The following is a 27,140-nucleotide window of genomic DNA, read 5'->3' on the forward strand; positions in this document are numbered from 1 at the left end:
TGATATATCTCGTTTGAAAAATCGTTACATTTTCGATACAACGTCGTGTAGCTTTTGTTTAAAGTGTTATCGCTAAATGTAACATATTTAGGGAGAGTGTTCGTTAATCAATATGGCCGATCGTAAATATATTAAATAAAAATAATATATACACATATATAAATAAGAGTGATAAAATTACTTTTTCAATGAAATTACCTTTTCATTTAATAATAATTTCTAGGGATAGAATGCGCGATGTAGCTTCTCTTCAGCAGTCTCTCTCTTTTTTTTTTTTTTTTTTAAGAAAATCGATCAAGTTTTTGCGTGCAGAATTGTCAAAAAATGGATTGATTATGTGTGAAAAACAAAATCTTTGGAAAATATCAAACTCGTTATTCTTAAATAAATATTCTGCTTACGATGAGACAAAAGATGAGACAATAATAATCGATTCGAAATGATTTTCATTCATCGTTATCAATGAACACGCTGACACATTTTGTCAGTAGCGCGATGACATTTTTAGACACAAATTTTTTATGGACACTTTATATTTGCAAGTGGACGCGAACTGCATCAGTCATATAATAAAATAATGTTCTCGGTCATCTTATTCATGGCCTAATATTAGATCGATCTTCTTTAATCCGCGCATATATAGTACGTGTAATCCATATCGATCGCAATATATACTTATATACATTTCTTGTTTCGCAATGATCTTTTCTACAATGATGATACATTGCAGTTAGTATGGAGAAATGTGCGGCTTGAGAAAAGAGGATCTGTACATAGAATATCAATCGAATTTGTGAGTCATTATTATATGGTCTCATTGGTGGTTTCATCTATTCGATTTACGTGATTCATACGTCCGTTGGCAAATTCCTACCCGATGACATTTTTCATTCTTTTTTTTTTAGGAAATTTTAGGTTTTGTATAGGACAAATTGCTATTCTTTTAATAGTAATAATAATAATCGTCATTTTTTTAATTAAAATCGTTTTGGCACAATACAGAATAACATCGATTTGCATTAAAATTCTTAGAGTGCGCATCGCATACATTTCTCAGCAGCCTACCTTGTCGCAGAAATATTTCGTTGATATTATTGCATTGTATAAAAAAGCATAACATTAATAGTAATTTTGCTTACCTCTTTCATATATTATATAAATTGAAGAATATCTTAAAAAACACGTCGAACGGACATTGTATTTGAACGCATGGATATAAATTTGTCCTTTCTCATCAGACGTAGGAAATAGAGATTGTGCGTGTATCAAACAAAAGTGTTGCGCTAAAATTTAAAAAAAAGAATTAAAAAAAGATAAACATACTTCGGAGATATTGTGCGTTCTTTTTGTAATTTTGGCGCACGAATTGCTAAAGCTCATATCAAACTATGCATTGAAAATTTAAGATTGAAATTTGATCAATCGGGACAACAAAATTTTAATTTTATTCCGATTAATCAAATTCCAATTTTTAATCTTAAATTTTCAATTCGTAATCTGATACGGACTTAACAAATAACATAAAATATATGCACAATCTATATTTTCTATCTACGTTTATACATTTTACTGATGATTTCACGTTACTAGGTATCGTATCGCGACATTACATCATTGTAATTATTGCAGATAATTAACGGAATTGTATTTCGGATCTAAGCAATTTGGCATAACAAATTTTTGTATACATGTACGATGCTAGACCGCAATAATCACTTTTAATAATGTCAGCTTCTCACCCATATTTTTTTTTTTTGCAAACTTTATGCTAACAATAAACAACAACACACTTCTATATAACACTTATATTGTGTGTGTGTGTGTGGGTGGATGTGCGCGCACGCAAAAAAATAATAAAATAATAAAATAATAAAAGGAGAGAAATTTGTTTTCAACAAACATTATAGATTATGTTAACGACTAAATTTAAATTAAAAAAGCAGTTTTCAATATAGCTTCATGTACGCATAAAGCTTGTCAAAATAAGAACAATCTGTTTATCAAATTAATATCAACTCGTTAAAAAATCAATAACTTGCATATGAGGATGACTTTAAATAATCATGATAATATAATAAATCGATAATAAACAGAAATACTATATATAGGGAAAACTCTGGATGGCGCTAAAAGAGTTATATAATAATATATAAATAATATTAATAATAATTATCAAATGTATAATGATGATTTATCATTAAAATAAGATTAGCCATTAAATTGTATACTATGTACAAAATATTCGCACATGCGACATAGCGTTAATGTCAGCTGTGATGACTATATTCATACAATAAGGCACGTATGACAAATTGTGAATCAATGTCTTCACAGAGATACACACTACATTAAATAGTAAAGTTAAATAACAAGTGAATCAGTAAGCTGTCACGATTTTAACATTGATAAATGCAACCTGAAAACGCAAAATTCGCTTCTAAAGTTTTCGGCTGCAGTATCGGCACTTGCATATACAAATTGTTTTGTTGGTTACTAGATTCATTGTCAGATTGTTACTCTAATAATGCAATATTTGCCATGTTTATTGAGTTAAAACATGTTTCTTTGCCGATCGGCTTAGTAACAACATTAAATGCTATTTAAAAAATTTTTAATCGATATAATTTGAATTTTTAAGCTCGACTTAAGAGCTCTTAAATAGTTTCTATATTACAATATCCGATATCCGTATTTCATTTAGTAGTTTTGTGGCCAATTGAATAAAGATTATAAAATACCATTTGTATCCTACAAAAATACATAAAACATACATATATGACAAATCATCTGTTTGTATCGACACATGGTTAAAAAAATTGCTGCTTAAAAATTTTTTAAAAATTATTAAAGAGAATGGCTCCCGATTCAATTATGACTAATGAGATATTATTTTTAAATTGTGACCAAAAACCTATGAAGAAAAAAAGTTCTGGCATTGATTAACATGTATTATATACATTATATTTATTTTTGCGTCTCACAGACAACGCGCGTTAATTAATTGTTAAAGATGTGTCAAAATTAATTCATTTATTCTAGGATCTGATATGTGAGCCGATTGAAGAAAGGTATATATATTTCTAATAATAAATACAACTTAAATATTATAAATATACTTATAGCAATGACTGCTATCATTGACAAACATTTTACTGCATCATAGAATAACAATGTTACCATGTTTTTCCCAGTCAAATGTTTCATATTATATGAATATGCAATGCACTCTATAAATAATACGTTCTTATCAGCGATAATTTAGATTTGATCGTAACTATCGGCAAAGATCAAATCAATAAGAAAAATGAAATAGCAGCAGATATATAGTGATTATAATTATGCCAATTATGTAATGGTATTAAAATTATAGTATAAGCAATAGCAGTAATAATACTTAATATTAATAATAGAAATAATGATGATGATAATAATAATAATAATAATAATAATAATAATAATAATAATAATGAGTTTTAGTTATTAGAAAACATTAGAAATCGCGTAATAACTGATGCCGCCATCGGAGGTTTTTCAGTCTTCTTTGGTTGCTGGGTAACTCGAAGAGATTAATAGGTACAGTAGGCACTGTAACAATGACATGATGAAAAACTCGTTCCTATCCGAATTTTCATCCTTCATTTTCGCATATTTCTTAACGTTTTTCGTAATGTCCTTCCTTACGAAGAGAAGGGCGCTCTCGTTGCATTTTACCCGTTGATGAGGATCAATTGATTAATAAGCGTTTAGCTGCGGGCGTTGGAGGCTCTAGAGCAAACGAGCGAGCGGACGGGCGTCGCGGATAAGAATAGCATCCGATATCATGTCATCCACCACATAACCACGTTCTTCCTTTTATTACACTAGCATTTTCTTAACCTTCTGTAAACGTACGAATGTTATTTCTACACGCGTTCGCTGACTTTAACATCGACAATAAATTTTGAGCAATCAATACAACATTGTTGATTACTTATTCTCTCTTCTCATCGAACCTTACGAAATTCTGCGACAAGATTCGCGCACCGTTTTCCGCCCAGTCGAATGCGAGTTACATATGTATTTCCGACGGAATAAATTCATTCGTCGATCTTTTTCGCATTACCATTCGTAAAAGTCAGCTTATCTCGGATATATTTCTAATCCAGTTCTCACAATCTTGATATATATACGCATGTATAAAAGTATGTTTGATTTCCTTTCGCTTCGAAGGTTCTCCTCAATCGTTCGTGACACGCGCAAGACAAATAGCGGCACGAACGATCGACGACTTGATTTTATCATCACCCGACGATGATGGCATGGCACATGGCAAGGTTCTTCATAGACCGGAGAAGATTTTTCGCAAGACGATCAGACTCAGCTCAGTTCACGAGGCGTCACAGAATGTCGTGATGCCGGATTATTGCGGTGATGACGCCTCGCGCGGCGACATTGAGCTGTGCAACAGTCATCGACGTCCGTCACATATTCGCCACGTTTCATTTGATGTGCGATCGAATTACAAAGTGATCGTGGACAGCGTTTCCTGTCGCACCTGACCTCGCCGTTCTGAAACATATACAAAGCGGCTTTACTACCATTTATATTACCGCGTATTCGAAAAGAATCTTCACAATATTGCGAAAAATGTAAATAATTATTTCAAACCTTTATAAAACTGTATAAAAATTTTTACCGCAAAAAGGAAAATAAGAAAAGGAGCAAGCTTTCCAAAAAAAATCAAAAATTTCTATCATCAAAATTTGTATTATTAAAAAAATACGCGCAAATATATCTCTATAATAATGCATTATTTCTATAAAATAATTTTGCTTGAAATTTTTAAAAATGTTTAATTTCAATTTTTGTATGAGTTAGTATGTATGTTTTATTTTTTATAAATATTATTTTTATCAAAAACAATTCGAATAATAAATTTAAAAAAAAAAAATGCATAAATTTCTTAAAAATGGCTTTTGATAAACGGAACTCATAAATGTGCTATCATTTTCTTTTTGCCTTTCATAAATTTCACAATTGTTTCTTTTGTATTCTTTTTATCTCTCTCTCTCTCCCTTTTTTCTCAAATAAACAAAATATAAAAATCACATAAATTATTTAAAATCCTTCGGCAGTAATATTAATCTTGATAACCTTGAGAACCTTGAGAACCAAATTTGATTTATATTTATAAAATATTTTTTATTTAAAATAATTTGTTAAATTTCTCACGATCGAGACGATTATTTTTTGCTCCGTCTTAACGTCGCGACGTGACGCGATGCAAGACGCAAGTCAGCCGAGGCCACAGCGCGTACGTTCCATTTTCATCTTAATGAATGAACGTTATAATGGTGGGGAGAGGAACCAGACAAACACAAATCTGTTTAAAAGTTATCTCCTTAAAGGTTTCTCTTGATACGTGTCTTGTCTAGATATTGAGACGAAGCAACTTTAGCGATAATTTAAGAAGTAAATACATCAACTTTCAGAGTTTTAGATTTTCTCTGCTTGGCAACAAGATGCAATGGTTCTGCATCGATTCAATTAAAACGATTAGACACGATTGATAGAGAGAGAGAGAGAGAGAGAGAGAGAGAGGAAGAGAAAAAACGTAAACGTCTTTTATTCATAAATAGCCTCGTAATAATACGAATCGCGACAAGAGTCTCTCATGCGCACTGTGTAACTCATTTTTAATATCTTAATTTTAAACATTTTTGAATTTATAAATTTTTCGATAACTAAAATCAAACAAAGCCTCTATCTATAATGTTTTGCTATACAAAGATATGGCGATAACTGTGATGCGTATTACATGTTTATATATCGTTATTTATATAACCTTTTTCGATAATTTGATAAATAAATTCTTACTTTGCAACGACACTTGACGCACTTCATCTCACCGTGGGAATGCACTCGAGGATGCCATTCCATGCCATTCTCATAGGGTCCACCGAGAGGATATTTGCAGCCACCAGAAGAAAGTATCTCTTCCGTGGTACGCCGCGTCGAAGGTAAAGCCTGATCTCTCGGTAGATGCGCGATGTCGCTTAAAGCGGTGGTAGTTATGTTGCTACGAGGCGTTGTTACTGGGCACTGCCTGCAACAAGCCTTCTTGTCCGGCCTGAAGGCGATCTTCTCGTCGCACTCGAGCGGCGGGCACTGCACCCGCGGGCATTTCACCTCCAGCGTGACAGCCTACGAGACAAATGGATTTCCGTTGTAAATTGCGGACGTGAGAGGTGACTCGACTTTTTACACTTGCTCAGGCCAGAGTAATGTAAAGTAACATTCTCTGACGAATTTATTTTATTATATCCTATTTTAATCATTATTAATACTTTTCGCGAGAGAAGGAAAGAGAGACAGTGTAGAAATTTTCTTTTCGTAGCTTTAGCGACATACTACATAAATGTATGGACATAGAGTGAAAAATGTTGGTATGTTGTATACATTTATTGCAAATACATGTAATGTGTCATAAATCATAAATATAGACTATAACACGTGTTGTAAAGAAATATTTTTACCATTTTTTAATTACATATTATAAGTAATTCTTATGGTAGCTAGTTAAAGTGGAAAATTGTAAAATATTTCTATAATATTATTTGGCACATCTGAATTAAAATGTAATTGTATTATGCGTTGAAAAAATACGCGATAAATAAAAAAAATCTTGCATATTTTATATATATTTCATTTCTTTTCTATTTCTCTTAAAAAAAAAAAAAAAAAAAATTATTTTAAAAGAAAGAAATTTTTCACGTAGATTATTTCAAAAATTTTCAAATTTATAACCATCTAATTGTGCGTCTGCGATAATAGAAATTCTAATAAAAAGGAATCAAAACTTACGTCACAAACACAAATCGCACAAATATCGAATCCTACTGGTGGTAAATACGGATGCCAAGATGATCCTGCAAGATGATATTGTCCAGCCAACGTACAACCTCTCGTGATATTGATTTTGATCGTTGTGTTAGTTTCGACAATCAGCGGTGCTAAATATTATTAACAATACATTAAACACTAATAATGTAGCGATAATTTAGGTGTAGCGGTATTAGCCTACAATTCTCTTTAAATATTTTCAATTTTTAAGACCTTTCTCAAAAGTCGAAACTCTTTCTTATATTAAATTGATTACATTTGATTTTATTTGATTATTGTAGATTTTTACTATAATTCAATAATCATGTTCAAATATTATTTTACTTTTTCTTGTACTTTTTCTTAATTGATTCTATTATCATTTTCTCTTTCAGTTTATACATGTGTTGATTTTCTGTTTCATATTAAAGAATTCAATTTTTCCTATTTTTCCCACATAAATAAATGAATACATTTAATGAATATAATAAATAAATATATTTCTTCTTACCAACGCATATCGGACAGCAATGACCAGACAATGGTTGCTTAAGCTGCTTTCCCAGCGGGCAAGAGACTGTCGGACAAGGCATTGCATCACATCGTGCCAAGCCGCGATAGCAATGACACATCGAACAAGGATCCGTGCTCGATGTCCATTGTGTGCCCTCCTCATAGAATCTAGTCTCGTGAAAACACGCACCAGTCTCGATATCTGACCTGGGTGGCTGCAGATTGTACGCCACCACGGACGCAATGTCATTGTCGGCGTAATGCGGCAAACAGCTAAACGGCGCCCTAGCCTTGAAGGGAGCCTTCAAGATGTGAGTAACCTGTTTATCTGTTACTTCGAGAAAACCGATGCCCGATTCGATCCTATAGAGCTCCATCGGTGACAATCCGGTGACTGAACCTTCTAAAGAGTATCCCGTAAATTCTTCGAGGAGCCTCCTGGCAACGGGAGCACCTTGCGCCAGTAGAGGCATTGTCTCCAAATACAAACGGAACGTCCGTGGCTCCTGAGAAGAGGAAGGAAAACCAGCGAGCTCTAGCTCATAATGTAGAGAACAGTCCAGGTCTACTGCGGTCCATATCAGACCGACTGGTCCAGGATACGTCGGTTCTTTAGTCGATCTCCGTAGTAATACGGGCGCGGCGGTGTCTCTAGCATCCGCCACAGGTCTTTCCAAGAGTCTGCCACGTAACATGGAGCCGAGGTGACTCGCAGCAACTACAGAGAGTTCCTCGTTGAAGAGCGGCTGTAAGAGTCTCGGCCCGGGCCGATCCAAGGAACCGTTTGCGAGACCGTTGATCAATGAGGGCGTCAAGTCCTCGAGTTCTGTTCTCCGTTTTCCACCCTCATCCACTAATGTCACCAGGGGACTCTCCTCCTCGAGTCCTATCAATTGAACCCCATAACGTAGCGCTCCGATACGATCGAGAAAAGCCCAAGCCAATCCAGATGCCGCGGACGGTGTCTCCGACAATAGTAATGTTTGATATATATCGCAAGTTGCGCGCGGACCAACCGTACCAGCCAGTCGAAGAGCCTGCGGATCCTTGCGAGACATTATACTAATCGACAATTTGCCACGGGTTAACAAACGGAGATCAGTTCCGGAGAGCGCGCTACGAATCTCACCGAAATTTAATTCATTGGATGGCTTTTTCACCACTATCTCCTCAGTAAGGACCACGTAATCCTTTTCCTGATGTTCCAACTGAACGATCAGCGGAACGTCAGTTACGTCGTTTGGTAGGAAGAGACCGTTGAAGACAAGCGATACATGGATCGATGGTGTCGAGGCGGATGAAGCGGATACGATCGCCGTCGCGCCTGCACCGGACATTAATGATCGATCGACGCCCATCGTTGGTTCTAATAGCGAGGAAAACTGCTCGCTCGATAATGCGCGATATCGAGATACTTGACCGGTCAGACTTGACGAGGGTTCCCAAATGAAGGAAACATACAGACGTTCTTCACGCAATAATTTACGATAGTCGCGCGGCACACGCCTCCATACGCCGCAAAGCTTGCCAGTGGCATTTTGATAGGTGCCACCGATTGGATCCATTACCTGTTCTTCGAGAATGCTGCCGGATCCATCGACGAACTGTATACTACGCGGTCGAGGCGTCGATGCGGACAGATAAAACGAGTAGTAGAGATTCTTGCGTTGGAAGCTGAAACGACCTGTTGCCAGATAGTTGTACGCATTGTTGTACATTGATGTTGGATTCAAATTGTCGCGACGCAGAGATTGTGACGTCCTGCCCGTTAATAGGGTGCCAAAATCTGCAATCACAGATACGAGATTCATTAGAGTTAAAGCTAAACTAAGCTAAGCTACTTGAGAAAAAAAGGAAAAAGCATAACATATCGACATAAATAATGGAGCAATCATGAATCTGTTTCCGAGTCTGTTTTTGACTCTTTCAAATAAATAGGAACGATACGCCATCATTGCGAATATGTCAAGAATTTTTCAAAAATACTCGAAAGAATATCTTACGTTTTAAGCTTCGCTCCTCTTCTTCCGAAGTTAATTGCGCCGGCAAATCTTGCACTATATCTGTGTCTGTAACAAAAGTTTTATTTCATCGTAAATACTGCATTTATTGTTATTTTATTATTCGATGCAATTCTTTCGTTTATTAAACTTTTGTCAATTTAATGTAAAAATATAAGAATTATATTTTTACGAAATATGTCGTTTTTATCAAATTCATTCGATGAAATTAATCGATCAAATTTTTGCGTTCTTTTTCCTCTTCGTCTTCGTTTGAAATATCTTTTCTCTCTTGTCGTTTCCAAGAATTCTCCTGTTGCCTTTGTCTTAGAAGAATATACCATACCTAGGGACTAGCGTCACACACACATATGTTTACAAGTCTCGCGTAGGTTATAATAAAAGCAAATATATTTATACGGCAGAACAATTAGGACTCGGAAGCATAAAGCTGTCTGTGCAAGAGAATGGCGAATGTTTTACATTTTGTTTTACATGGTATGAAACGCAGACGCATACCGGCGGCCCGACTGGCAACTCTCTCTCTCTCTCTCTCTCCCTTCCTCTTTCATCTCTCACAGAGGATAGGCATAAAATAAAAATAAACGATCAATCGTTGATCGTTGATCGTCGATGTCCAACAGTCCAACACTCGACTCAACAGCAGCAGCAGCCGGTGGTAGCATGCGATCATAAAGAATGCCTGGTAGGAGCGCGGTAAAGAAAAAGAGTCGACTGGCGCCAACCGCTGCTACTTTGAATGTTACTTTTATGGCGCATACCGCGCCGGTTCAGCGCCACAGAGACGTTAATTGCCTTCGCGCAAAACGTACAATACGCCTCTCTCGACACGCGTGAGACCAACCACAGTTATCGACTAAACTATTTCCGCCTAATCGAATCTAATCGCGACGGACGGCGCGACGTTAATTCTATCGCGTCATTATAATAAATCGAAAAAAAGAGCACAGCGGATAATGTAATAATTAATTGCTCTCATTAATCCTACGTGTCGTGCTTTCTACGCCTCCTCGTTTTCTCAAATCTATTTTCCTCAATAAATTAATGCCTCTCATATCTCTATATACAAGACAAAAATTTGCCAATTCACCGCGCATTTTGCGAATTTGGCTAAAAAGTCATCTAACAAATATGTCGATCGATTTTAGTCAAATAAAAATTGTCTTGAATTTTTTGAATGTGCAAACTCCAGTCGTCCATGCAAACAACTGACATAAAAGTCGAATAGTCTCGCTCGTAAAGCGACTATCTATTTTTGCGATCGCTCAAGATTCTTTTCTCGAATAATCCGACATACTCTAAATTGCGTTTAATTTTTTTTATCCAATACTGACGCACGCGTCAGGAATGTCTAATTTAATTTATAACACGCCAAGAATCAAAATCATACTTTCGTGATGGCGCGCGCGCGTGTGTTTATGCGTATCATCATAACCGACGAGAATCGAATGAGAATCGATGCGACGGTCCAATCGACGAGTTCAATGGTCGCAATTAATATTTTCTCGTGGAATAAAGCTGAAAAGAAAAAGGGCTGATAATCGCGCCAAGTTTTACCTTTCATCAGCTGGGGCAACGAGCTCCTATCAGACGGCGGTGACAATTACGACGAATGATGATTATTAGGGCGAATCATCTTGTGCGGAAAATAAATTTGACGCGCCAACTTTCTACGAGAAGCAAATGAGAGAGAGAGAGAGCGCGACAGGGGTGGGATTATAAAAAATGATTCTATATGTATTATCACTGTTGGTCATGGAAGAATCGCGGCGACAACGAGAGCGTTTTATCAAAAGTGTCACATTAACCTAATTGCATGATAGATATATGTATATGTTTATACGCATCTTTTTCGTTGCACCGCCAATAATTAGCGCGATACGCGACTGTAAAAATGTAACGACTTTGTCTCTATAAGCGCTTGGACAATATCGAGAAATGAAAGGAACGATCAAATGAATTTGCATAAATGATATAAAAGACTTCTATTGTACTGCCGCCTGAGCAATTCGTATCCATTGCTACAATCTCTCTTCCACATTTTTTCTCTCTCTCTCTCTCTCTCTCTCTCTGTCTCTCGCCTCATCCGCCCATCTATTCTTATTCTCGCTGCCTGCGTTCTGCCCGATCATTACGTATGCTAATATTTACATTTAGATTGCACGGCTTAATCGAAGTGACGCCATGCGGTAATATAGCCGGCGCCATGGCGCTAAACCCGTGGCGTCCGTCCTCATCTCCTCTCACTCCGCTTCTCTTCGACGATTACAACTCGAGTTGCCTCTCGAAAGAACGCGATCGGTCAATTCTGCTTTTTATACCTTTTTCTATTTTTTTTTTTTTTTCTTCATCCATCGTTTTATCTTTTTCTTTTCATCACTAGGCGAGAACCATTCTCCTCACCCGCCGTTCTCTCTCTCTCTCTCTCTCTCTCTCTCTCTCTCTCTCTCCGCTTATTTCTAGATAAAGATATGGAAAACTTTTTTATCCTCGTTTATCGTGCATGTCATTCCTGAAAATAAGTAAAACGATGCAGTGATCGATTAGTGTGCGAAAGCGGCGATAACGGCGTTAAAAATATGATTGCAGTTTGTACCCGAGAGATTTAACGCGTCAATATACGATTTATTCGGGTAAACAATTGATGTAGCGATAAATATGTCACGTAAAAGCGATAGTATCGCTAAGCGAAACATTTCGTGGCAATTTGCTCATTACCATTGCGTTGCTGACGCACGCAAAGCTTATCCGTTAACCTTATCAGTGTGCGAGCGAGATACGCTACTTTCACCGCATCGGCGGCTTGGGCCAAATTCTTCGAGTTCTCCCGCAACGCCGTCTATTTCTCTTTGCGGATACCTAAATCTAATCTGTATCGCCGCTACACTAGTCGCGATAGAATGCGGATCGAGTAAATCGCATAGTCGGGATAGATTGCTCGGAGAGATTGCTTTCTTCCATGATATTGAGCGAAAAAACCAAAGGAAATATTTATGATGAAAAATTAATCAGATATATCGCACAACTTACTCAAGTCACCGGGACAGGATTTGCAGCATCGACCCGGTAGTAAAACTGGTTCGTCGCACGTGAGTTTCGGACATTCGTTCTTTATATTGCGACATTGGACTCTCGCGATGATCCGTCGTTTCTTTTGCACCTGAAAAGCGACAAACGATAGTTAGTTAGCCGCCGATTAGTTTTGCCATCTCCAAGCAAACTATACGCATCATCGCGCTCTGTCTTTTCATTCATAAAATCAACATGTTTCCTTTATATTTGTGACTTGAACTACCGCTTATTCTACTTTGTTACTCTTGATCACGACGATAAAAAGGATGCTGATAGGAGAAGAAAATAAAAGAAGATATTAATATATTTATTTTATCTCTTATTGCACATGGCTGGTGACGCGCCATGATGATAAAAACGATAAAAGCACGCGACGATATGTATATTAATTCTCAAACCCGATTGTATTATATTGAGAATGCGCGACTCTCCCTCTTCTCATCTCATCTCATCTCATCTTGAAACTCCGCGCGACGAAGGATAAGCGTGGCGCGTTCGACGAACCGCGCGACATTACCGCGATGACTTTAAGCGAGGAGAGAGGAGACAAGACTTCTCGTAACGACGTGTGATTCACGCGACGCGTCTGCTTCTTCTACAACCAAGATCGCGACCTATCAATAGCTCCTCGTGTACACGAAAGAGGGGGACTGTCATTCTTCTAAAGTCTAAAAATAGACGTCGCGCTCACGAGCCGAACATAACACACAGCATCTCTCTCTCTCTCTCTCTCTCTCTCACTTTCTTCCGTCTTTCCTTCTCATCTTTTCATCTTTTCGATCGATCGCAATACAGTTTTCAAGAATCTCTTTCAATCCTTCGTTAGAGTCGAGTGTGACGTTATCGAATTAACGCACGTTTACAACAAGCATCTAAACACTATAGCATGTTTCTCCACAATAAATTCCAAAGCGAAGAAAAGAGGCGTCGCGTCCTTACGAATCACTCTTTATTCATATATGTTGATAAATTCTAGTGACATCGTACTGAAATTATTTATTATGATAAACGCCATGTATGTTCGCCAAACACTATACGTGAGAGATGCAACGTGTTTTAATACGTGAATTGTGCGATAAACGAGTTGTGCGTTTAGACACATATACGCGTGTACAAATATTTTATGCGAATAAAACACAAGTATTACGTTGTATTACGTACCGGTATACACTCGCATTTGATACAATACATGATTCCAAAAGGCGGTCCTAAATCCGCGAACCATATCGAGCCTAGTTCGCGGATCTGTTTGCCAAAAGTGCATTCTGAAACAAAGAGGAAAAGGGATTAATCGACAAAATCATTATATCGTTCAAATATAAAATATTAAATATTATAAATTGTCAAAATTAAAAAATTGCTCTATTTGTATTATTATCGATTATCGTAGAATACTATATAGAGATAAATTTTTATTTCGCGTTTAAGAATATATATGTATGTATATACATTATTAGAAAAAGGAAGATGCCTATACGTATATTGCAGGTGCAAATATGTTTTGTCTACACTTTGGCTTTCCGCTGCCATCATTGACGAATAAGGCGCAATTTAATGCGGCTATATAACGTAATACGTTCGGCATGTGCACGAGTTGAACGCATATTCATTCGCGTTTATCGATAATATGCGTTGCGCGTTCTTTAAATCATCGTTGAGGCTTAGTCAACGACGTAATTTTTTATGATGTAATGTAAAACTTTAGCCATTGTTTACAAATACCGCACAACTGATTAATCGATGCCGTCAGTGACACAGTGGTAGGAATCTTTTGATCGTTTCGCGCTGAATTACAATTCAGATATGTGCATGTGCTTGTCTATATGAGTGCGTGCGTGCACTTTATAACAACTATATAGATGTAAAAATTAAAAAAAAAGAAAAAATTAATTAAATTCTCTAAACCAAACTAATAACATAATTAGTAAAAATTAATAGTATATATATATTCGCGATTTTAATTTCTTAAACTCATCTTCTTTTCCGTCAAAAAAAAATGTGAAAGCGACTAAAAACTAGCGAAAGTTTCATCGTCTTACACTTGCGCTGTCTTTACCTTTCGATGTAAAAATAAATACGAGGTTGAAAGCATTCTGAAAATAACGTAATAGAAATTGTTTTCGTCAAGTCACACAAAAAAACTTAAGCAATAAAATTTAAGACTTGAGAATTTCATCCATAGGAAATTTTCAGCGTTGCTTAAGTTTCAATATGGTTGCCTTACTATTCGACCGATGATTGGTCAATTCGTTTACGTCTTAAGTCTTACTGCTTAAGTCTTTTTATGTGTCTCGGCCCTTACGACTATGTTTCACAATATTTTTATTTTTGCCAAGCAAATATAGCGCGCTGCCGTTTTTCTTAATTCATAGTTTAATTCACAGTCAATTAGCAGAATTCTATTAAAATTTCTTATAAAAGAGTATTCTCGGACAAGGCAATGCATCTTACTCGTTGTCTAACAGATGAGTAAATAATTGGCATATTACATGTCAATATGTATTATATGCCTGGTGTATAAATTTATGCGAATGACACGCATATATATATATATATATATATATATATATATATATATATATGCCAGGGAAGGGAATGAGAGATATGCTTGAAAAAGAAGAAAAAAAATGTGCAGGTTTCCCATTCCAGCATTGCTGATTAAAAAATACCATAAAGAGAAAAAAAAAGAGAAAGGAAGAAAAAAAATGCAAAAAAATCCGTTTTGCACGAGGTCATTGCACTGCGCGCGCTAAATTGTTCTAACGTAAGCGCAAAGTCGCGGCCTTAGGTAAGTAGGAGTCCGAGAGAGAGTCACGAAATCAAACTAATACTACATCAAAAATATGTGAGTCACGCAGTATAGAATGCCGCGTAAGATAAATCGATAATATTAATATTCTCTCTCTGCCTTTTTGATAATAATAATTTGTTGATTGATCTTTTTAGTTTCGATTTCCTCACAATGGCTTTCCTCGATGGCTTTTTCACACCTACAACTTTCTCTTTCTCTTTAATATAAAATCTAGCTGTATATATTTACAATAATTAAAGATTAAATAAATAAATATATTTAAATATCTCTAATAATTATAAACAATTATTATATATTATTCAATATAATTGTGCATTTGGAAAAAAACGCGTTTCAATTACTCGCAATTATAATCCGTAGACTTTCAAACGATATTTGCCAATAATAATGATTAAGATTCGTCAATGGCAATCATTTCAACATTTGAAATTTATGTTGAATAAAATAAAAGACGAGACAAAACAATTAATATTAAAATCGATTTTACGAATTGATTAAACAAACACACTCGCGAGAATGCGCGCATCTACATTTTCATCGCGGGTGCTGATGAGTACGTCTTTGCTTACGATAATATAAATAATGCGAGCGTGGAAAAGAGCATGCACCGGAATATAACTAAACCATAATCCGCAAAGCGGTTAAAACGAATGGCAAACATGTGCCACCTTTCGTTTTTCGCTTTTCCACCCTCGCATTCTCCTGTGCGTCTCTCTCTCTCTCATGTTGGATAGATTTACGAACGTGACGCCTATCCGTTGATTCTCGCTATTCGTCTCTCTTCCTCTTCGTTCTTTCTTTTCGGCATCTATCCTCTCGTCTCGTCTCGTCTCGAGTTTCACATCACCTTTCGCATCGCGCCCGCTCTCAAGTCTCATCGTAACATTGTGATGCGAAGCACGTATATAAGACGGTTATCCTATCGCATCATAATGGAGAGAAATAAAAAGACTGACAAAAAACAAAAGCACCGGGTCTCTTTGTAAAATTTAAACTTTAGAAATCATAAAGTCGATTTTTTTATTCCAAGTTGGTCTTAGTTTCTTTTTTTCTCTAAAATATCGTTTCAAGATTATAAACATTATTCTTTAAAAAAAAAAAAAAAAAAAAAACCATTCGATTTCTATAGATTAAAAACAACATTTCTCTCACTCTTTCTCCTCTCTGATGTCTCAATACATTTGTACAAGTAGCCAGTTGAAATATTCGTTTCTATCGTTTTCTGCAAAGTTGTAGAGATAAAATATTATTAATAATGTTTGTATTTTCATAAATTTAATTTCGAGCTTTCGCCAAAATGACGTAGCGGTACAAGAGTGATACCCACACATACAACGCTCTCTCTCTCTCTCTCTAGATTTCCTTGAGATATCAAGCGTAGCACATTGTTCTACATTTTATGTAACGGTCGCCTATGACCGTGAAGCATCTTCATCTATAAACATCAAGATCAAGAGACGACACGATTATCTTCGTAAGATATTACACGGCGGTATCAAAACGGTATGACGGTTTCGGACAATGTTCGAGCACGACTTTTTGGAGCGATGCCGCCTGCCTCGCCTTTCTTCTTTTCATCAAGTGATGCCACGCCATGCCACGCCACGCCACGCCACGCCATGCCACGCCTCGCCGCGCCTCGCCGCGCCGTGCCGGCTCACGAGACGTTTTAGCGTCTCCGCTAAAAGCGGATAGACACGTAGGCGATAGCGCGATGTCGTCGCGATTATTTATGTATGCGTGAACTGCGTCGATTCGCTCTGCGCCACGCGCTAATACCTGATGGCACATAGATTTACGCGACGCAAGTACGCGAATCCATTCTTTAGCGTATATTTTATTTATTTTTTTTTTTTTTTATTTCATTTCATGAATTTTTCATTCCACAAGTGTTCTTAAAAAAAGCATGCTTTAATTATAACTATAAGATATATGAGAAAAATAATCTTTTTAATAAAAGAATGAAAAAAAGTGCATATATCTTCCCAAGTTATAAGATTTGGCGCGAAACACTACCGTGTCTCTTGATATATAAATTCTTCCAGTATATCCCTATATACATATATATCCGTACACTTCTGTGATATCACGCACAGCTCAGAAATGCCGACCTTGCGCCTGCGACTTGAGTCAGTGCACGCGTAATGCGATGCATTCACGTTCGCCAAGCCTTTCGGCCAATCCCTCAATCGCGTCGATCGCGCGACGACCGCGTTGATAAGCGATGAGGGCGCGAGGGCGCGAGGGTGCGAGGGCGCCGTCGACACCGCAAATCTCCTACATACGTACACAGAATATGTGTATGTATGTATGTACGCGTATATAAATATCCGTTAAACAAAATATCAGGTAAAGCGGTATCGTTTCTTTTTCTCGCGCAAAGCATTCAAATTAGTCTCGCGCACCAAAAAAAAAAAAAACATTTCTTTTTCTCAATCCAATTAGAAAAAGAGGAATATATTTTATCGAAGAAATAAATAAAAAGACAAGAGAAGAGAGTCATTGCGAGTTGACTATTGGGATTATGCCAAAACTTAAGCTTAGCTTAAATTCGTCAAAACTATCTAATACATAAACCGCTACTACGTCGACTCATGTAGTGGCTCATTCGTATTATTCAAATTTCTCTGCTGGCACGTGTGTCAATGCTCTCGCCAGCCAAGAAACTGATTGATCAATTCAGTTTTGTAAAAGTACAATGTATCGGTTGTACGTTATGCGCGTGATAAAAAGAAATTATTTGTAAACAGCATCAAAATTTCAGAGAAAAAATAATTTATATATATATACGACACTTTTTGTAAAAATATTAATCTTCTCGAACATTATTCACAATTAAATATGTGACGTAGATATGTGACGGAAAAGCCCTCATATCCATTAGTGTGCAGCGGAAAAAATAACAACAAGAATAATCATTGGCCGATGACGTATCTACTTTTCCTTCCACTAACTTTGTAATGCGAGAATAAACACATATGATAAATAATATACATTACGCTTCGGTCCGAACAAATCAGTTTGATTCAATTTATCGGAGCGACGATCGATCGCTATTGACAATGAGAAGAAGGAAAAAAGCCTTTCGATTTCGTTCATAGATATTGCGATCGAAATTGTTCTTTTTTTGTGATATAAAAGCACGTGCGCGAACGAGGAAGAGAGAGAGAGAGAGAGAGAAATGGAAAGTGATATCTATTCACTCTTACATGTTTGAAACTACACGAGTTAAATCAATAGTGTCAACGAGTGTCAACAATAGCGGAGGATACATATAATTGTATTAATATAAAAAAAATAATTATATATTTTTGCTTTTGCCAGAAAAATCTAAATTTATATGTATATATTTACAAAAAATGTATGCTTTTCGTGTCGTGCATTGTGTAATCGATGACAATTTGACATTTCGATCAGATGTTTATCGTTCACGCACGTACGTTTGCTAACGGCAGGTTTATTTCTCTATTTAACCAAATTTGAAAACATCGACATTCTACTTGCAATTAGAATAAATTTCCGAGGAAGCCCCTATATTTATGCGACGATAATACTTTTGCGATAGACGATAGATAACGAACGATCAATCCTATATTAATGTTGAATAATGTATATAAAACGATGCATCTTATCTCTCTCGCAAACATCAAGTTGAGATGGCTCGTAAAATCAGGATAAGTCGTCCAATACAAGGTATACGTAAAAAAAAGGGAGCGATCCATTTAACGGTGTGCGCGCGTGTGTTTTTGTAATAAAACTAATTCGCGATACGATGTGTGATACGACACGAAACGATGCGATACGAATGATACGATGAGAGCGCGACTCTTGAAGCCTTGTCTAGTATGTATAACGGCCTAAGCAGGAAGGAATATAAGTGACATTAACGGTACCGATTAGCGGTTATACCTTACCGCGCGCGAGATGATAAAATAAAAATTCATAAAAGAGAATATGTTAATGTATGAATATGAGATAATGTTGATATATTTTCAAAGCCACGTCCCGGATGAAATTTCATCGTCGCAGTTGCGATTATCACGACTATACTAGATTATATAGCTACGGGGCTATTATTAATTGTACTTTATATTTGCCGACAATCTTTTTTTCTCCCAACATTCACAACAAGATTGATAAAACCGAAACGAGGTAAAAATTTATGTATTTTATTGAAAGATTCGCGATTCGTCTTATATAATTAAAATTAGGCACGCTCGGACGCACTTGTGAACGCGGAAGAAAGATAAAAACTCTAACTAAATTGATCATTTTCGCGCAACATCGATAAAAGGAGAATTTTCCCTCGTTTTCCATTCTCACAAAATCCGCCTACAAGATATTGTATAATTTTATGTGGAAAATGAATATGCTTGAAAGTAAATTTTACCATTCGCTACTATATCTAGAAGAGATGGCAAATACATAAAATTTCTATCCAAAAATATATATACATATATACGCATATCGAGGAATTGTGTTACGTTGCGTTTAGTGATTTTCATACTGTATATGTATGCCTTGTCCGAGCAAAGAAACCAACAGACAAAAGTCTATCATATATATGTAGTCGGATATGCTATCAGATATGCGCAACATGTTTCTTTAATTATCCCGACATACGTTGACAAATTTTCCAAACTTCTCAAATTATCACTACGTCTACATTCATCACAGTGCAATTGATTAACGAGATACGATCGCGAAGGCCGTTTGCTACGAGAAAATGTATAAAGTATAAACCACACCCATGTCATTCGAGGATAATGGCAACTTATCTTGCCCATCCTGCCGTGCCTTGTCCGGTTGGTGGCGGTCTGTCTCAAGTCGATGCAAATCGATCGAGCGATAAAAGACGATATCTTGAGAAATCTCCGGTAAATCTCCTATTAGAAAAAAAAAGTGCGATATTTTCCAAAGTATTTATTTACTTTGGCTGTTGGCTGTAGACTGTGTAGGTTGTAGACACATTGAGCTTAGCGCTTACAATTAATTTCAACTACTCTTACTCTTATCCAGATTCCATGTGTATATCCGCGATAATGAAATAGGAGATAGAGGGAATGAGTTCACAGAGAACGAAGAACGAAGAAAGAAGGAGGAAGGAGGGAAGGAGGAAAGAGGAAGGAGAAGAAGAAAAGAGAAACGAAGAAGCCGCGTTCGTCGCGGAGGTGGTGGTAAGTCGTTTTGTGTCTGCAGCTCGTCTAAATATATACGATCCTCTCTTCGGCACGATGCAGCCTTTCTCAGAGAAACGGGAGAGACGCGAAACGAGCACTATCTTGATTTTAGAGAAATCCCTGATCCCTGTGTATTTCGCGACCGTCGAAAAAGTCGAAAAATCATCGGACGATCAATGTAATTAAAAAATAGCCAAGCGGCCAAGTTTCTTATCGCCGATTCGTTTCATTTAACACATCTCTCTTTCGAATGTGCGTTAATTTACGTGTCAGTTTTTATAAAATGTGTGCTCAAGTATTTGGTCTAAAATATTTTTCCTTTCTCACGCATTCGTACAATATACAAGCTTGGGCCTAAACGTTCCGGCCCAGTAAGATTTTATAAAAAATTTAGGTTGAATAAAAAGTTTTCTATAAATATGGATCGAAAAATGCTTCGTTAAAAAGTTAGCACCCAAAAATCTCTAAAGTCACAATTATTTTATACAGTTTTATTTACAAATATCGGAAAAAGTATGCGTTTTTTAACAAAAAGTACCGAAACAAAAGATGTAGAGAAATCTTTTATCTTTTAAATGAAATCAAAATGATTCTAGTACGTTTCATAGATTTTGAGATAAGTTTCAAACGTACAAACAAGTGTTTCCTCCTATGGTGATTGGAAACGTACTACAATTTATATTTTGATCTCATTTAAAAGATAAGTTAATTCTCTACTTTTTTTTCGGTACTTTTTATTGAAAAACGCATACTTTTCCTGATATTTATAAAAATGTATAAAATAACCACGCGCGATTTCAGAATTTTTGGGGAGTTGACTTTTTAAGAAAGCATTTTTCGACCCATGTTTTATCGGAAACTTTTTGATCAGAATTAATTTCCTATAAAATCTCTGTGCGTATACGACTCTATGTACGCACACACACTGTCCTATAGATACGAGAGATTTCTCCGTTATTTCATACTCTTCAACAGATTGTAAGATTTGTGCGATAGTTGTTTATATTATATATTAAATTTTTTATTTGCTAATACAATTAAACAACACGACAAAATATATAATACGTTCCATACTGGCATAATTATACAATAGGGAGCTGGAATGTTTTTAACGTTTCCGAGAAACTTCTCATCCTCTGCCTTCTTCTTTCTATTTATTTATTTCTCTCTTGCTCCGATCATAGATTGTGTAATCGTAATATAATTGTCGAATAAATTCGTTAAATAAAATAGCGCTACGCATAAAGAAGATGACAGTTTAAATTGACGTCGCGCGTTCAGCATGTGCAGCGTTGTTGAACGCCATACATTTAGCTTTTAGCTACTTGAAAAAAAAAAAGCAAGTAAATTGGCTTCTAAACTAAACTCGTTTAATATACAACGGCCGCGTTGTCTTCGTGGCTGCAGCCAATTAGCCGCGAATCTTGTCGAACGGAGGATCGAGCGTCGCGCTCGCGAGAGAAAAGGGCTCGATTGCATTGCCGCCACGTGAATAAGGTCCATTTATGTAAAACTTCCAGACGTGTTATTTTTTAAATACGCGCTCACGTACCAAGTAATCTACCATCGTATAAAATTGGGTCGAATTCGAACACAATGAGACGCATAGAGTGAGCTAAATGCCATCTTTAGCAGCCAAAATATCTTTATTTATCATTGCTCTGTATCTCTAATTGTGCGTAATTAATGTTTACATATGTATAGATGAAATAATTTGTATAGAAACAATGTTTCTTTATTCTTGCGAGAGTGTACTGCTGATGGTGTACGGCATTACGTAAATATTATTAATCCAAAGAAAAAAAATGTAAAAATATTCCTTTTCTAAAAACTGTGATTATCCATATATATATATCTTGATGCATGAGTCGAATGTCGAATGGGTTTCATTCCCGAATGGATTCAATACGGATAAACGTTGATATCATATGGCATCATCATCGTATACATATACGATTCATATGTTATAATTAGTCAAAGTTATGTTATCGGTATAAATCTTAATATTCGCGCTTGATATCGATTATACTCATTAATTAATCTGATACTGCTCGAGTCAATGGCTAATCGAGATGCGATTATCGCGAAAATTAATTAATTGCGCGTATAAGAAATAATTATGTTTCACATGTCTTAGTAAATCGCGTTTACTGTTACAGATAATACGACTAATACACACACACACACACACACACGCACGCACGCACGCACACACACACACACACACACACACACACACACACACACACACACACACACACACACACACACACACACACACACACACACACACACACACACACACACACACACACACACACACACACACACACACACACACACACACACACACACACACACACACACACACACACACACACACACAGAGCGCCGTTATCTTTTCCAGTCAGGAGTCACGCGAATGACAATCGTATGTAAATCGACGATCGTATTGTCATCTCTTGAAATATAATCGCGACACGCGATAGTACTAAGAGTTGACTAATTCACTTATTCACTCTCGTGTTGTAAAAAATGACAGATGGAAAAATTATGTTAAAACGAGTGCGTATACTATTCGTTAGCAACAGAGATAAGCAACATTGTGTAAATTTGGCCACGCGATTTAAGATTGTCTCGATGTCATCGTAATTTTGTATCTGTGTAACCATTTGATTTTCGCCTTCTCCTATTCGTATCGCAACGTAAAATGAACCGTGCGGTTAATATCGACATTGGAAGTGCTAACGAGAAAGAAGGAAGAAACATTGAACGATGACGGAAGCGACTATAAGATAATTTATAATTTTGTCAATTTATTATTTGTAAAATTAATCGGTCATTTAGTTTTGTGCTCTATCTATATACTGACTCAGTTTATCATTAACTTATTCATCTAATTTTGAATTTACAATTTGCAAAATAAGTAAAAAAATAATCAAAGCGTTATTATTTTTGAAATTTATTTCGCGAGCGATAAATTGCAAATTAAAATATTTAAGATTTAGATATAGCAATTTGTCCGGGAAATGATTCGATATGTCGAGTTGATATTATTATAACTCAACTACTTACTTTTAATTATCTTGGTTCTTTTATACGAAAGTTATATATAATATTTTACCTACAAAAATTCAATATTTTAAAAATCTATCCGCAATTATTACACGTGCAGCAATTCTGTGTGATAATTGTGATGTATTTGTTTGTTATTTTCAACGTGTAATATTAATCGATTTGTATATTGTGCTATTGTTAAAAAAAAGACATAGTAAAATAATATCTTTCGCATAAACTGCTATTTGATCAACATCTTATACATTTATGTACATGACGCAATTTTTTCAGGACAAACTATATACGAAGCTTTGGTGTTTCATTCTCTATACACGCATAAATATATAACAAATATAAAAATGACCAATGTGTTTATAATTTCGATAATGTACATCAATGAAAAGAGGAAAAAAGAAAGAGAGAGAGAGAGAGAGAGAGAGAGAGACGCCCTGCGCGCGCGTTAATCCAGGAAAATGAAAATAAAAACTAGAATACACATAGGACGGAATATTAAAGATGTATATGTATAAGAAAAGGAAGAAAATATTATTGTAGAAGGAAAAAGGGGCCGCGCGAGCAAACCGGTGGGCACTGCTAAATCCATATAAAGAAGAGAAATGAGTTACTTGGGTCCTTTTCCCTCTGCTTGTATGCTCCAAATTCTCACTCTCTCTCTCTCTCTTCGCGAAAATTCACTAAAATGAAGAAAAATTTTGTCGAGACAATGGTATCGCACCGATTTGTCAGAAATTTATAAAATGCAAAGTAGGCAATTTACACATTGCACATTGTATGAAAAATGACGCGAATGGCGAAGAAATTATTGTGATTATTAAGAGAACATTAAGCTATGTCACGAATGTGTGGATATGCGTTGTGTGTGGTTGCACCGATACTTATATTCTCGTTTGGTGTTTCTTTCGCGCGCATTTCTCATTATATAAGATCACCGCGACCACACACTCGTAGAGTAGTACGTCGAGGCACGTCGCGTGTTCACGCGACGATCTCTAACCTTTAAAGGACAAGAAACTGCACCGCTCGCTTGCTCGCTCGCTCGCGCGACGACTGGCAATTGGCAATTGACAATTGGCGATTTGCGATATCGTCGAGCGCTTTATGATATAGATATTCCGTTTGACGATATCGATCGAAATAAGAATCGTACAAGAGTGTACTATGTAAATATGTATTTACAATGAGGGATCGTTACTTACCGGCGGCTCGGTGAGGTCTTCTAGCCCAGTCGTCCTCTATCAAGGGTGCGACCTTCCGCGCGCGCAATACTAGAGGGCAGGAAGCGATGATGAATAGAATCGGCAATGTCAGACCGTTGTGAAAATGCATATTGGCGACTCTCGGTCTCTCGCGACGCGTATTTCTTTCCTTTTCTTCTTCTTCTTCTTCTTCTTCTTCTCCTCCTCCTCCTCCTCCTCCTCCGCTTCCTCCTTCTTCTTCGCCGTTTATCAGCTGGTTACTCTTTCGTATTCGGTTCTGGCACTCGCACCGATGTTTTACGCATAGGTATAGCGCGCCTTCTCCTCCTCTCTCGCTCTCTTTCTTCGCCGTCGTCGAAGCCGCGGCACTAATCTATCAACAAGCACGTTCACTGCACAAAACTTTTCGCGCAACTTCATTTACTACGTAATTATTTAGCCTCTCTTCTCGCCGCTTGGGTAATGGCGCGTAAACGGCGCGTATAACTGACGTTTAAACTTGAATATTTCGAAAGCGCGACATAATCCGAGTCTCCTCTATTCTAACAGGACGTATCGAGAAAAATGCACGTATAGAAAAAGTTCAAGTTGATCTTGCCGCGAAATTTGTACTCGGAGGAGGGACGAGAGACGAGGGAACGAAGCGAAGCGAACCGCGAGAAAGCCTCGCTCGCTCTCTCTCTCTCTCGCGACTCCGCTACTACTCTGCGATTTCTCGATTCGCGTTCCTCTCGCGCCTCACCGCTCCACCGGCCCCTCGAGAGCGCGTACCGTGCGCCGATGCTACGAGAATGTCTCGAGACGAAGAGACACGGGAGAGCGGAAAGGTTTCATCGTCGTCGGCTCTGTTGGTCCCGCGTTTACTCGCTCGCGCGCGCCCATGCACACGCACACACGCACGCGCACACACACTCTCTCTCTCTCTCTCTCTCTCTTCTTTTCGCTCTTGTTATTCTCTTGTCTTTTGCCGCGTTTCTCGCTCTCCGTTCTCCCTCGCGTTATTCGCGCGTCGATACGACTCTCTGTTATTCTCTTTACCTCTCGCCTGCTCCCCTTCGCAAAGTAACGCCGGTGCGCATCGATGCGGCGGCACTGATTCCGTTGACGAGTGCGCCGCGCGTTAACCGTATCGGATAGCAAACGACTGACTGACTGACTAACTGACCGCGAGCCGCGAGCCGTCTCGTGAATTTCGTCTTTGGTGGGAGGAGAAAAAGGAGGAGGAGGAGGAGGAGGAGTCGCTTACCGTCGCCGTCGCCGTCGCCGTCACCGTCGCCGTCACCGTCGTCGCGACTCTGTCCTTTTCGAATGAGATTACAAACGCGATTGCAAGATTGCGGAAATGTGTATCGTCTAGGAGCGAGTTTCCGAACACACAATGCTGTTTGAATATCGCAACGATATATCGAAAGCTTTTCTACATTCTTCCGTATATTCCTTCACCTTTTTCGGTGAAGGTGTTTCGTCACCTCTGCCAACGAAAGAGACGCTCTCTCTCTCCCTCTCTCTAATAAGTATACATAACATGCGCACACACCATGTATACGGTGTCGTGTTTACTCTTTTTTTTTTACAATTGTTAGCCACGTGCTATACCGCACGCTTTTCGATCGATCCTGTCTCGCGAAAAAAAAAATAAAAAATCTATGGAAATTATGGCGATTATTATTGCGACAAGAAGCAACCCGTTATCGTTATCCGCAACTCCGTTGCGTCCGAAAATGCGTTGAAAAATGATATACAAATGAGAGATTTTGGCGCGATCGGCGTTTTGAAAAATATACTTTCGATACATGTACCTGCGACAAGTGCTTGGTGTCGGGATTGTCACATCACGCGCAAGCTGCACCAGTCGCCAACCGCACGAGTCAGGGTTTAATCGTCGTTTGTCGTGCGCGTGCGATATGTTACTTCGATCCTCGGTCCTCGATCGCGCGCGCGCACGCGGTGGGTGTAGCGATGTAGCGGGTGTGTAGCGAATCGCCGCGATGTCCGGCATTCGAGAGGTGTGCGAGTGCGAGGCAACGCCAAACGCCAGGCGTGCGAGTGACCGAGTACGCCATCCCCACCCTCGTTCTCGCTACCTCGAGCAGAGAGCTGAGTTAAACTGACTGCGCGCGATGCGAGATGCGTGATGCGAGACGCGATGGGCACCGCAAAGGTCGTCACCACCGTGACGCGACGCGACGCCACGCCACGCCACGCCACGCCACGCAATGACATCGACATCGCTATCTATTCCGTAAGAGAATACTACGCCGACGATTTCTTATGAAATATATTTCACGGCGCTGATGAAGAATAAGCGCAATTGCAAAACTGTCATTTTTCTCAAGACATTTATTTACAGGAATAGAATTGAAAAGAGCTGTGCCGTAGACAATATAGAGAGAGGCGCGAATCGAAC

General features: G+C 37.6%; 1 protein-coding gene across 6 annotated transcripts; it reads right to left on the reverse strand.

The window, feature by feature from the left end:
- Nucleotides 1-938: 938 nt before the first annotated feature.
- LOC126851306 (dorsal-ventral patterning protein Sog) lies at nucleotides 939-26,730 on the reverse strand. Of its 6 annotated transcripts, none has more exons than XM_050595116.1 (9): nucleotides 26,533-26,730; nucleotides 24,734-25,106; nucleotides 13,629-13,732; nucleotides 12,426-12,555; nucleotides 9,378-9,443; nucleotides 7,373-9,160; nucleotides 6,844-6,992; nucleotides 5,857-6,183; nucleotides 939-4,548 (listed from the first exon to the last, which is right to left on the reverse strand). In XM_050595116.1, exons 2-9 carry the CDS (start codon nucleotides 24,861-24,863, stop codon nucleotides 4,357-4,359), a joined length of 2,886 nt encoding a protein of 961 aa, XP_050451073.1. In that variant the 5' UTR covers nucleotides 24,864-25,106; nucleotides 26,533-26,730; the 3' UTR covers nucleotides 939-4,356. The 6 variants fall into 6 exon arrangements, with proteins under 6 accessions (XP_050451073.1, XP_050451074.1, XP_050451072.1 ...); XM_050595117.1 differs by lacking the exon at nucleotides 26,533-26,730 and adding an exon at nucleotides 25,772-25,913; XM_050595115.1 differs by lacking the exon at nucleotides 26,533-26,730 and adding an exon at nucleotides 25,772-25,888 and having other exon boundaries at nucleotides 24,734-25,275.
- Nucleotides 26,731-27,140: the final 410 nt, after the last annotated feature.

Source organism: Cataglyphis hispanica, chromosome 8, assembly GCF_021464435.1.
Source record: "Cataglyphis hispanica isolate Lineage 1 chromosome 8, ULB_Chis1_1.0, whole genome shotgun sequence".
Taxonomy (NCBI): domain Eukaryota; kingdom Metazoa; phylum Arthropoda; class Insecta; order Hymenoptera; family Formicidae; genus Cataglyphis; species Cataglyphis hispanica.

What these genes read in the sequence shown, in the direction of transcription:
- LOC126851306 (XM_050595116.1), bottom strand. Translation starts at nt 24,863, where the DNA reads ATGCATTTTCACAACGGTCTGACATTGCCGATTCTATTCATCATCGCT. An exon ending in TCAAATGCGAGTGTATACCG is followed by an intron (nt 12,556 to 13,628) that starts GTACGTAATACA and finishes GTCGCTTTTCAG; the next exon opens with GTGCAAAAGAAACGACGGAT. An exon ending in GCGTCAAGTGTCGTTGCAAA is followed by an intron (nt 4,549 to 5,856) that starts GTAAGAATTTAT and finishes TATATGTTTCAG; the next exon opens with AACGGCGAGGTCAGGTGCGA.